This window comes from Harmonia axyridis, chromosome 3, assembly GCF_914767665.1.
Source record: "Harmonia axyridis chromosome 3, icHarAxyr1.1, whole genome shotgun sequence".
In the NCBI taxonomy this organism is placed as follows: Eukaryota; Metazoa; Arthropoda; class Insecta; order Coleoptera; family Coccinellidae; genus Harmonia; species Harmonia axyridis.
Window position 1 is genome coordinate 40,924,510 of NC_059503.1, and position 13,623 is coordinate 40,938,132.

General features: G+C 35.4%; 1 protein-coding gene across 4 annotated transcripts in view; it reads right to left on the minus strand.

Moving 5' to 3' along the window:
- Positions 1-2,854: 2,854 nt before the first annotated feature.
- Positions 2,855-13,623, minus strand: part of LOC123676494 (RING finger protein 207-like) — a 305,011-nt gene continuing 294,242 nt past the window's right edge. For 3 of the 4 annotated variants that reach the window (XM_045612399.1, XM_045612401.1, XM_045612400.1), the window contains one exon: positions 2,855-3,458. In XM_045612399.1, coding sequence (XP_045468355.1) covers positions 3,111-3,458 — 348 coding nt within the window. In that variant the 3' untranslated portion in view covers positions 2,855-3,110. The remainder of the gene's footprint in view (positions 3,459-13,623) is intronic. The other variant, XM_045612402.1, reaches the window with a different exon arrangement.

Below are 13,623 nucleotides of genomic sequence, written 5' to 3' on the forward strand. Positions count from 1 at the left end.
TGAGTCTAGATTTCGTTTGGTCAACTCCGATGGACGTATTCTTGCTTGAAGGGAAAGAGGTCGAAGGTATGCAGAACAGTTTATGGTACCCACAACAGCTTTTGGCGGAGGTTCTATATGTGTATGGGGAGGCATTTGTTTGAACCAACGCACAGAGTTGGTTGTTCTGCAGAATACCACCATGACCAGCCAGAGATATCACGATATCATTATTGAACCCGTAATTGTTCCGTTTGCGACTGCCGTGAGCGAGAATTTCATTTTAATTGACGATAATGCCCGTCCACACCGTAGTCGTCTGGTTAATGAAGCGCTAGAAACTCATGCTATTGATAGGATGGACTGGCCAGCTCGCTCTCCAGACATGAATTGCATCGAACATATCTGGTCTGAGATGTATAGACAATTGTCAACCTTAGAGCAACCGATCAATTACCTGGAGGACCTTTCTAACGCTTTACGGGATATTTGGACGAATTTGCCCCAAAATTTTATAAATCGTTTGATCGAAAGTATGCCTCGTAGGGTAGAATGCTTGGGACGAGCTCGTGGGGGACCAACTAGGTACTAGCTTAACCGAAACTTCAGCCTTCTTGTGGTTTCATCATAAAATTTTTATGTTATTCAAACACAGAATTTTGAGTGTTCCTAATAAAGTCTTTTTTTCTCTCCAACTTTCCATTTTTTCATTCTTTTCTCAAGTGAACCATATTATCAACTGAAAATACTCTGAAATCTGACTAAATTTATAGTCTTGGAGCGAATATTTCAGAAATAAATTTAGAACAAGTAAGTGATCCCCATCAATTGTTGAGCAGTGTAGATGATATTTTCAATTACAGTTCATATACAGTCGCCGCCAAATAAGTTGGCAAGAACTTGGTTGCGCACAAAACTGAAGGAGGAGCTAATGACTGACTATGAGTACCTAATAAACCGAAGCGTTCCATTCAGTAGCGTACATATAAAACCAGTTCAATGTCATACTCTCGTACTACCTGTATATCTTATTTTCTCAAATGAAAGTACCTGTTATAATTGTTAACTTTTTCTATCTTTTTTTATAATGAATGGTTTTACTCTCAATGTCAAAAATTATCCTCCGATATTTTTTTTCGTTATCTCGAATAATTCATTGCCGATTCAATTTATTTACCACGCCACTGAGTTGAGCAGTCTCGAAATCGGCAACACTCCAGAACCAATGCCGTGATAGTGCGAAGGAGATAGCATCATGAACTCTGCGCCTTAGATTTGCCATCTTATTTGGCGGCGACTGTAAAGCCTCTTTAGGAAACACAACTACCAACAGAGTAAATGGCGAGGCAGTGGTGAAAAATGGAGAAAAGGCAGATTTATTTAATGAATATTTCATTGGCGTAGGTGGTGATATGGCAAGGGGTATCAAACGGTGTAGATTGTCTCGAGATTTTTTGGATGAAACTTCCCAGTTATCAAACTTATTTTTAAAACCTGTGAATGCAAATGAAATCACTGTATTGATTTCAAACCTGAAAAACAACTGTTCACCGGGTCCAGATGGCTTCACCTTGGAACTAGTTAAAGATGTTCTGTTGCCTCTCGTGCACATCATAAATGTTACAGTGAGGCTATAACACTATACCAGTGGCAAGACTTGAGAGTGGTGCCACTTTTCAAATCAGGTTGTCGAAATGAGATAGCAAACTATCGACCAATTTCTGTTATCAGTACTTTCGCGAAGAGTTTTGAACACTCTTTAAAAGCAAGAATTACAACATTTCTGGATAGGAATAATCATGACCAATCGACAATTTGACTTCATTAAAAACTCAAACACTGAAAATGCAATATTAGATCTTACTAAACAGATAGTTGATTCCCTCGACAAGTGTTTGACAGTCACTCAAGTAGCTCACTCAATTTCATAACTATGTATTGCTCATACTGTGGGAAATATTATTTCTCACGGCTTTTGTGTCGTTTCTATGGAAACGCAATACTGTCAACGAAGGCCAGTTTGATTTGAATCAAGTACATTACTTGAATTATTGAAATTTGTGCAGATGTAGGGAATTATAGTGTGCAATATGTGGAGAAAGTATTTTTTTTCTCGCCTTTCAGGCTCGTGTCACAAATTTCCACACTCGCGAGGAAAGTTGGACTTTCCTCACTTGTTGCACAATATACTATTGTCGAAAAATTTTCGTGAAATTTTTCAGTAGAAAATTGAAAAGAAATAAAAGTTCCTTCATGGAAATATTGTAGAGATCATCTGATTGATTGATTCGACTATGTTTGATTAGTACAGTATTTCAAAAATTATAGGTGAAAATCAGAAATTTTCGAAAAAAAACTTGATAATATTCCCGAGATGGGCTAGACATTGTATTGATAACAATATTTCTCTAATTCTGTGGTTATTCCGTTCATTCTTCCACATCTTGTAGAACAAAATCGTGCGAGAATATATCAGAAACGCACAGTTTTCATGGTTATATTTTATTATTCTATGTTGGCACTCCGAACTTTCCGCTACGGCTTTATCTGTCAATTCATCAAATTGCCTTAAAGAAATCAGTTCTGCCAACCAACATTTTTCAATGCAAAAATCACTAAATTATATTTATGGAAATTTCATTAATTTCAATGAAAATGCAATGAATTAGAGAAAATAATGTATAATACTCGTACAGAAGGCTCATTCTAACACTCGTTCATTCCAAAACTCGCCATTTCGTGGCTCGTTTTTGAATTTTGAACTCGTGGAAGAATATCAATGCCTTCTGCACTTGTATTATAAATAACTATTTTATTTCTAGATTTTCATTGAAAGCACTCATTCTGTGAGAGGATGGTTTATAAATAACAGTAGTCAATAATAAACACACACTAGTTTACTTTTTCGTCGGACAGTATAAATCAACATCTTGTTGATATAATTTATATTTCACTAATATAATTATATGTACTATAATTAAATGTATTCTACAGCTTTCGAACTACGTTGGAATTAAATGAAATGTTCGTTATAACAAAATGCATAAAATTGAACGGTGAATACATCAATTGAATCATATTTGCATTTGCTTTGTCCTCTATAGTGTAACAAAGCAAAGCATCAATTGCGATTAATATCCGCTAGAACATTTTGGTTTACGTCTGGTTTCTTGAACTGCTGCAACAATACTCTTCACAGCTTCTTCATGTCCCTCGAAACTATCTGCTTTCCGCAAGGGCAAAGGGTTGGGAGCAGATAACTTAGGACAGACGTGATGCCTTCTTTTGGGAGGAAATGTTTCCCAAGATCGCTGTTTTTGCGCCATTGATATATTTTTGCTACGACGGTTTATTACAACAACTAATGTCTTGTCTGGATCTCCATCATAACTAGAACGACGGCTTGAAGTACTTAGAGAATCTGCAGAATCATGGAGGGAATAAAATATATTGTCTTCCCCGTCACTGTATGGATAAACCTGAAAACAAAATTCTTCTGAAATGGTGGAATGATACAACTGATTCTATTCTTTGGTTGATTTACAACCTAGTTTTTGTGATGACTTCGTTTACTAAACATAAATTTCAAATGGTAACAGTATGAATATTCTGTTAGAGTAATGTATATTTCAATTAATAGAATTGGGCACTCTATTTCTATATTGGTTATCACATCTATCTTGTCAAATATGTCATGTCGGCGCAAAGATAAAGTGGTTGAACAGAAACGTTTTCGTTTATCTGAATATTGAAAATCATTGAGATTATAATCCATTGTTCGAAAGACAAGACTTTCAATAGGTTCTATTTTCTTTTATTGTAATCGTACGTCCTCCTCCGAACGAATGAATCCAATAACCCATATCTAATCAATAATTTTTCTGAAATAATAATATTGCATGTTGAAGAAGAATATGTCATTCAATGATTACTTCATTCATTATTCTATGATCAGAGGTTATAAATTTAGGTTAACCAATGTTCTAGATTATTCGGAAATATAAAGTTGTAGAATGTAAAAGGGAAATAAAGTTTGTAGCCAGCTAAAGTATCTCATTGCATTCAGTCATTCATTTTTATAAGATTATCAGTGGTAGCAGAGCGTGGTTCTTAAAAATAAGAACAGGATTTAAAAGAAGACCAGGTACCAAAGAAGGAAGTCGATCTAATGGTCAAAAGGGAGTTCATTCCATCACGATTGAAGAAGATTTAGAGGATTCAATCAAGATTCAAGATGTCGCTGAAAGAGAAATACCACCTAGTTCAGTTTGCTGGAGAAGATTTCAGCAACTGGTGTTTCCGGATGAAGAGTACTTATATTAAAAGACGCCAAGGTGTTGAAGGTAATAGAAGACCAGGATTATGCAAGTTCAAGTGAGAAAGGGGAAGCCAAGGCACAGGCACTGCTCATAGCTGGCGTGAGTAATAGCCATCAAGAATGAATCGAACGCTTATAAAATGTTTAAGAATATAGAAGAGAGCTTCAAGAAGAAAGGGGTCAGAAGCCGACTATTCTTAAGAAGAGTTTTAAATGATTAGGAAAGAGGGAGAAATGATGGCGGAATGCATTTTAACGCAATGGAAAACATTTTCACCCAACTAAAGGATGCAGACAGTCCTTTGAGTGAATAAGAAAAAATTAACTAAAAAACTCATTATTGTATATACCTAATAGTTACGAAAGCATTGTTACAGCTTTGGAGACAATAGATAATCTAAATTTGAACTTCATAAAGAATCGCCTGCTAGTAGAAGAAGAAAAAGGAAAAAGTCTCTTCAACCAAGCACAAGTCCAGGGGTTGCATTCACTTGCTATAGTTGTGGACGGCCTGGTCACAAGAAGTTCGAATGCAGGAATCTTAAAGAAGGAGGGCATAATCAGAGGCAGAATCAGGTCCAAAACGGTCGACAGTTTCGTGGATCAAGAGGTAGCAACCATCGGCAGTATGAGAGAAGGGGACAACGAGGAGCTTATTTGATGATAATAAAGAACAAGAACAAGTCTCATTCTACCTGGGTGAGTCAAGTCAAAGTGATGATTCTGAAATGATTGAATTTTGTATAGACTCGGGTTGTTCAGATCACATTGTCAATGATCGTAGCTCATTTTCTGAATACTTAACAGAACCCCTCGTAAAATAGATAGTGCCAAGAACGGTGTATGTTTAGAAGCCATAGGGATAGGAAAAATTAAGGTTATTTGTCAAGAAAGTAAAAGGGAAGTTCATTGTACCATAACTAACCTTCATTATGCACCAGATGCTCGAAAGAATTTATTATCTGTTTCTAAAATGGAAGTTAGTGGAATGTGTATAAATTTTTTCAATAATTATGTTAGAGTACTTTCAAGAGAAACTAATTTTCACAGGAGATAAAATAGGCCATATTTACTGGGTTAATATGTATGTTGAAAGGTCCTTATGCAATTATTCTTCTAAAAATTCAACAAGTAAATCAGATATTGTAAAATTATGGCACAAGCGTTCGTCACATTTAGGTTATTCAAATTTGAAGTTTTTATTGAAGGATAATAATATGGTGACAGGAAGAACAGATTTGAATGATTTGAATTTTGATAATGAGCCTTGTATATTAGGAAAAATGTCGAAACAACCATTCCATAAAAAAGGATATCGAGCTAAGATACCATTAGAATTAGTACAAACTGATATTTGCGGGCCTATAACTTCCACTTCATGTGAGTGAAATAAATATTTCGTTACATTTATAGATGATTAAACACGTTTTGTTGCAGTATACTTAATCAAGAATAAATCAGAAGGTTTGAATAGATTCAAGAAATATTATAATTATGCTACTAGACATCTCAATGCTAATATTTTGAAAATTAGGGCTGATAATGGCGGTCACTACACGTCGACTGAATTTCAAAAGTTTTGTGGTGATAAAGGAATCAGAATTCAGTATACAGTTCCATATAACCCACAGCTAAATAGTACTGCTGAGGTATAAAATAGGATATTAGTAGATAAAGCTAGGACAATATTGTTAGATTCAAATTTATCAAATGAAATGTGCAGTAAGGCTGTTTACTTTTCAACTTATGTCACTAATAGATGTCCTTCATCTTCATTGAATAAAACATCATTTAAAATATGGGAAGTTAGAAAACCAAATTCAGACAATTTGCGAGTTTTTGGAAGTACAGCTTATAATCATGTTCCTACTGAACTTCGTAAAAAATTAGATAATAAAGTTACAAAATTAATAATAGTAAGATATGATCCTAGTCGATATCGTCTTTGGAATGAGAATAATAGAAAAATAATAATGGGTAGAAATTTTTGATGAAAACTTGAGTAAAAGTGAAGAAACTGTAACTTTAGAGATTGCTAATAATACTCCTAATAGTAAAAAAATTGAAAATCATGAAAATCTTGATTTTTTTTAAGTTGATGAAATTAATGTTGAAATAAATGAAGGAGATGAGGATTCAAGAGTTTCCAAAACTAGAAGAAAAGTCAATAAAGTTTTGACGATTATGTTGAATTTGACGATTCAGATTCTGAAATCTTACTAGCATTATACACTGTGTCCGTAAAGTATGAAACAAATTCATTTTTAGCTGAACAAACCTTTTAAAAAAATAATCCTGTAACACGTCGATTTTTCATTTCAATTTACCGTAATTTGAAATAATAATATAATATACAGGGTGAATTACTTTCGAGTAATGACGTCACCGTCATTATTTTTTTTAAGAGGAACACCCCCATTTTGTCAATTTGTCTCAATCCGATTACTCTAGCTGAGCAAATTCCAAAAATGTATCATATGTTGATTCCGATTGGTACAGAGTGGACAAAAATACAATAGTTTTGGGTGTGCTCATGAAGTTACGCGTAACATTCTTTATTAGTTAAATTAACAATATTATCAAAAATACTTATTGTCTAGCGGCAATTGATTTGAATGTAACACTCTGTAGTTTGTTACTTTTTCAGATTAATAAAAATGAGCTGTTTCCAAACTTGTTTGGTGCTTGTGGTCTAGCAGACAAAATATGAAAGAAATTATTTCTTATTTTCATACATTTTCATTAATCTAAAAATGTAACAAACTACAGGGTGTTATATTCAAACCAATTGCTGCTAGACAATAAGTATTTTTGGTAATATTTTTAATTTAACTAATGAAGAATGTTACGCGTTACTTTATGAGTAACGATGATGATTTGAAATTGATCGATAGGTACTAAGTGGGTTTTTTTGCAAAAATTAGTTAATGGCTCAGAAATTTTTGGAGCCAGGTTAGTAGCAAGGGGTTCCCCACAAACTGGAGATTTCAATAATATTTATGCTCTGGTAGCAAAATTGCACACCTTAAGAATTCTTCTGTCATTGTCTATTCAAAGAAACTATATATTCATCAGATGGACGTTAAATGTGAATTTTTATATGAAAAAATAGATGAGTTAGTATATCTGAAACCACCTGATGGTATGAAATGCAAACAGGTCATATTTTAAAGCTTGAAAAATCTCTATATGGTTTGAAGAAATCGCCTAAAATTTGGTACGATAATTTTCAGAATTTAATGATGAAAACTAGTTTTAATAGATCCGTTAACGATTATTGCCTCTATGTTAAAAAAACATATATGTATTACTATATATTTATGATGTTTTAATTTTTGGTTCTGATATGTCAAAAATCAATTCTCTGAAACAATTTCTACACTCTGATTTCAAAATGAAGGATATGAAGTATTTGGGTATTACAATTAGGAGAGAGAATGATTGCATATTGATTGATCAAGAAGATTATCTTAAATATGTATTGCGTAAATTTGGAATGTTTGATTGTAGAGAGGTCAGTACTCATATGGATGTTAATTTCGAAATCCCTCAAGATTGTAATATAGACTCTAGACTTGAAGGAAAATGTAGATCATGTATTGGTTCACTCATGTATGCCACTGTCGCTACTAGGCCAGATTTAGCTAATTCTGTTTATTACTTGAGTAGGTTTCAAGACAAGGCTTCAGAATATTTGTGGCAATTCTGAGATATGTTGAAGGTACTCTGAATCTAAAATTAAAATTTGTTAAGTCTAGTCATCCAGATTCAAAGATTTTGATAGGCTATGCAGATGTTAATTTTGCTATGGATTTGATACATTAACTGTGAGACATATGAGAGATTGGACTACCAAATTTTCGAGGTGTTTATTTGCGAGATTTATTGAATTAGAGTTTATCGGAGTTATAACTGTAGTGATCGGTGGATATACATATAAGGACTGTCTTTTTCTTTTCAATTAATTCATTCGCTTTTATTATGATTAAAAATGGTTAATTGTATCGAATGTTTGACTACTATCGGCCGATCTAAATCAGTGATAACTTGTGAATCATGCAAAAACTGTATTCATGCCGCATGTGTATCCAAGACGCTAGATATACTAGCCGCAATAAATGCTGTTCCTGGTTTATTCTCGAGGTGTTAAGATTTTGCGAAATCGTGCATTTCTATCAGGCAATCTGAAATCGGTAACTTTTTAGAAACGAAAGTCGATGCTGCATTTTGCAAAATTGAAGATCATATATCTTCGTTAAAAACCAACTTCGTGAGGAGGCTTCAGGAGCCTAGTGTTGAAGTAAAACCAACTCCGTATGCTGATATTGTCAAGAATAAGACTAAGGCTGCGGTTGTCATTAAGTCAAGGAATGAAAATCAAGCTGTATTACAAACTAAATCGGACTTGCTGCGAAATATTAATCTTGCTGAACATGATTTCCACTTGACAAGAGTGAAGCATTTGAAGGATGGTGGAATCCGTGTGGGCTGCAGATCTGGGGAAGAAAATGATAAGCTGAAGAAACTGGTGGATGGCGAACTCGTAGAAAATCAGAGAATTTGCTGAGGTGGAACCACGGCTTCGAGTGGTGGTACTGTCAGAGGAATATTCTGGTGATGTTTTACTCGATTTAGTTCTCAAATGTAATCCAGAAACTTATTGTGGATCATATACTTGTAAGATTGTCAAAATTTTTCCTACTAAAACAAGTCTTAACATTTATCAAGCTGTTTTTCAGGTTGATAGAATTTGCTATGATAAATTAATGAAAGCAGGTAATTTGTTTGTCGGTTATGATAGTTGCCCGGTTTTTGACGCTAAAGATATACTTCGCTGTTATAACTAACGGATATCACCATTCTTCAGAGGGATGTAAAACAGATGTAACTTGTCCACTTTGTGCCCATAAGCATGAACTCAAAGATTGTAAATCTTCAGAGCGTAAATGTACTAACTGTGTCAAGTTGGTTAGCGCATCTGATTCAGTAGTTTCAGTAAATCATGCAGTTTGGGAAAGAGAAAAATGTACCTCATATAAAGCGGTTTTGAAAAAGTTTAGGGATGATTTATTGGGTCCAGCATAGCATTCGGGTGACTCCACTAATTGTTACTCTTTTGGTAGTGCCTCAAATATTAAATACAGCACTAGTAAAACTCTTAACTTTTATTACCAGAACACCGAAGGCTTGAGATCTAAGACATCACAGTTTTTCAATTCTATCAATCAATATCCAATAGTAGCTTCAACAGAAACTTGGTTGGACAACACAATCAAGAATGATGAGTTATTTTGGATCGATGGAGATAGATTTGAGTCAGTTTTTTTCTCGCGGTCTCTCAGTGTTTGATATAATCATGATCAGAATTGTCACGGACTCGACCTCTCTATATGTGATGAATGTTTACTTGCCATCTTCTTTGACTATTGACCGATTTCGTTCACTCTTCGGAATTCTTGAGACCATACGTTTAACTTACGATGTGAATTTTCTCATTGTTGGTGACTTCAACATTCCTTTATGTGCTTTGCAACGTAGCATACCTGAAATTCTCCTTCGGGAATTTTCGGAGATCGGCAGTCTATCACAACATAACTTTGTTTTTAATGAGTATTGTAGAGTACTGGATTCTTATGGACATCAATATGATTTCAGTAAAGCGAATTTTTTCTTTATGTATGATCTTATTGGAGGTATAGACTGGAGCCCTCTCGGGATCATTGACAGTGCCAAGGAAGCTTGTGTTTTTTTAATGATAAAATTCGTTGGGCCGTATTCATAAAACTAAAGAATATCCTTGTAAGTATAAGGTAGAAGTATAAGGTTTTGAATTGAAGAAAAAGGTAAGAGTATAAGCATTTCCTTTTTTTCGTATTCATAATGATAACCTCATACTCCAAGAATAAGTACCTAAACGGTTGTTGGCATGTTGGCTTGTGACTGTGCCGCGGCAGGTGTCATCATGTTTTCGATGGTTTTTTTATTGACGCTATTTCTTTCGCATCGGTGTTATTTGAGTACAGTACTTCGATCAGAGAAAATGAATTCGTCAAGCAGCGACAGTAAAAGTACAGGAAAAGATAATGCTGCAACCGAACTGCAGTTCATATCAGATGAAATTGCCAATGCCCCCGTGATATTGGAAAAAATGTTCACGAGGGAGAGTTAGCATACTACAATATCTAAGCAATTCTCCAAATTTTCTCGTCAACGTATTATATTGATAGTATTATATTATGTTAGGTACTTATTATTTTTTGTACGACTAGGGGATTCTGAGTTTGTTTAAAAAATTAAGTTGTTATATGTTTGATTTATTATGAATAGTATTGAAAGTTTGTAATACAATAAAATAGAACAATTTGCGTTAGTGAATAAACTTATTAATTATTCGAATTTTGATTTTTAAAACCCAAAATGAACTGATGGCGTAAATAATAAAACTAAATTACATTTGAACTTTTATTTTATACAGTTTTAAACCTAGATTTAATTTTCAAAGTTGTTTATTACAATGCTCAAATTTCTTCTTAACTCTCGACCTTGCTGGCGAAGAGGTAGATCAACTCCGTCATTATTATCATTGTCATCTTCTTCTGGCACTTCTTCAGGTGCTGCAAAATCGATATCTTTCAAAGTTGTTGCCACGTTATGAAGCATAATACAGGCAACAATTATTTTCGGCACATTCTCCAATTTCACTCGGCAAACATGTTGCAAAATAGGAAATCGACGTTTCAGTTGACCAAAACAACGTTCAATTATCACTCTCTCTTTTTTCAAAAGTTTATTATAATTTAGATCAGCACCTGGAGCGGGGTTTCGGAATGGAGTCATGAGCCACGGCTCTATATCATAACAGCAAGTAGCACGACGTTGTTTTTATTTTGTAATTGAACCCTTATTTGAGAATTTCTCCATATTCTTGAATCGTGGACCGAACCAAGCCAACTAACGTCGGTACTAGTGAACATTTCTCTTGCATCACAAGTGGCTTGCACATTCAGTGTAGGATAACCTTTCGGGTTGACATACTCATCGCCATGGCGATTTGGTTTCAGAATTCCTACGTGGGTACAGTCAACTACGCCAATTGCTGTTGGAAACCTATATTTGCTTAGCCATAACTGTTTGGCATCCATAAGTGCATTGTTCGTATACGGAAACTTTATGTAGTAATTTGATTGCGCCACTATGCTGTCAATTACGGCAGTCACTGTACGAGATACTGCAGCTTGACTTACACCCAGTTCTTGACCAATGCCTTTCTGATACTGTAACGAAGTGAAATTCGTTACTAGAATCACCCGGTATAATTTAGCCCAGGTTAAGAATTTAATAATTATTTTACTAGAATCACCTAGTATAATTTACCCCAGGTTTAGAATCCAATAATTATTTTATTAAAATCACCCAGTATAATTTGCCCCAGGTTTAGAATTCCATCATTATTCTATCAGTCATATGAGTAGATGAAAATAAAAATTTAATTGAGAGCAGTGAAGGTATTTTTCGTCCAATTCAGAAATTTTCATTTGGAATAATTTCTGATTTATTTATTTCATGAAAATATAACGATGCAATTTAAAATATCAGCCTATGTATAAAAACTTTCGAGCGACAACGCGATAGACGTTATCTCTTCAATATGTTCTTTTTTACATGTTGTCGTTCGTTTTTCATAGGTATACCGCCGATTTCGAGACTCGAAATTTTCCCCTTCCAACCGAGATTACAAGTGAAGTATTTCGGAAAAGGAGGATTATTCTTGTCGGTGTCTTCGAAGTAGAAAGATATTTTTCCAATTATTCTTGCCGGTGTCTTCGAAGTATTAAGATATTTTCCGATTTACTCCTGTCGGCGTCTTCGAGCTATATATTTTCATAGTCATTGAGCGGATTTTCTTGAGTAACAATTTAGAGTTTAATTTTTAGTTTGCAATTTTTCTTTTGAACGTTGGACGTTTTAGTGCCGTATTTTATATTCGTGAATTTGACACTTAGCCCGTACACGAAAAGAATTTGAGTTCGTGTAGTGAAGTGGGAAATTCTTAGGATTGGTAAGAACCGTTTTATTCCTGTCTGTATTATCGGTGACTTTCCTGTGTTCCATCGATACTTTCCGAGTGTGATTTATTTGTAATTTATTTTATTTCTTAGATCTTTCTTTCTCAAGTGGAGTTTGTCTGTTCGGTTCCTTATTGCGAGCAACTCTTATTTGGAACTACCAGGCAAAGCTCCTTATCTTGAGGAGAGGGGTCGCTAATTTCCGATCTCCGAATCACCGCGGTGTTTTGGGCTAATTACCCTGTCCGATCTGACTCGAGTCGTGAATTGGTGGATGCGCCAGAGTATACCCTGAACGAAATTCATTTCTCAGCTCTTTCTTTCTCAAGTGGAGTTTGTCTGTCCGGTTCCTTATTGCGAGCAACTCTTATTTGGAACTACCAGGCAGAACTCCTTATCTTGAGGAGAGGGGTCGCTAATTTCCGATCTCCGGATCACCGCGGTGTTTTGGGCTAATTACCCTGTCCGATCTGACTCGAGTCGTGAATTGGTGGATGCGCCAAAGTATACCCTGAACGAAATTCATTTCTCAGATCTTTCTTTCTCAAGTGGAGTTTGTCTGTCCGGTTCCTTATTGCGAGCAACTCTTATTTGGAACTACCAGGCAGAACTCCTTATCTTGAGGAGAGGGGTCGCTAATTTCCGATCTCCGGATCACCGCGGTGTTTTGGGCTAATTACCCTGTCCGGTCTGACTCGAGTCGTGAATTGGTGGAGGCGCCGAAGTATACCCTGAGTGAAATTTATTTCTTAGATCTTTCTTTCTCAAGTGGAGTTTGTCTGTCCGGTTCCTTATTGCGAGCAACTCTTATTTGGAACTACCAGGCATAACTCCTTATCTTGGGGAGAGGGGTCGCTTAATTCCGATCTCCGGATCACAGCAGCCTTTTCGGCGAATTACCCTGTCCGGTCTGACTCGAGCCTGGAATTGGTGGATGCGCCAGAATATACCCCGAACGAAATTTATTTCTTAGATTTATTTTGGTGGATGCGCCGACAAATACCCTGATTGAAACCTGTTTCTAAGACCCAACTTTCTCAGGTGGAATCTGTGTGTCGGGTCCCTTATTGCGAGCAACTCTTATTTGGGACCACCAGACAGAATTCCTTATCTTGTGGAGCGGGGTCGCTTATTTCCGATTCACGGATCACCGTGGTCATTTCGGTGAGTAACCTTGCCCAGTCCGACCTGAGATTTATTTTTGGTGGATGCGCCGACAAATACCCTGATTGAAATCTGTTTCTAAGACCCAACTTTCTC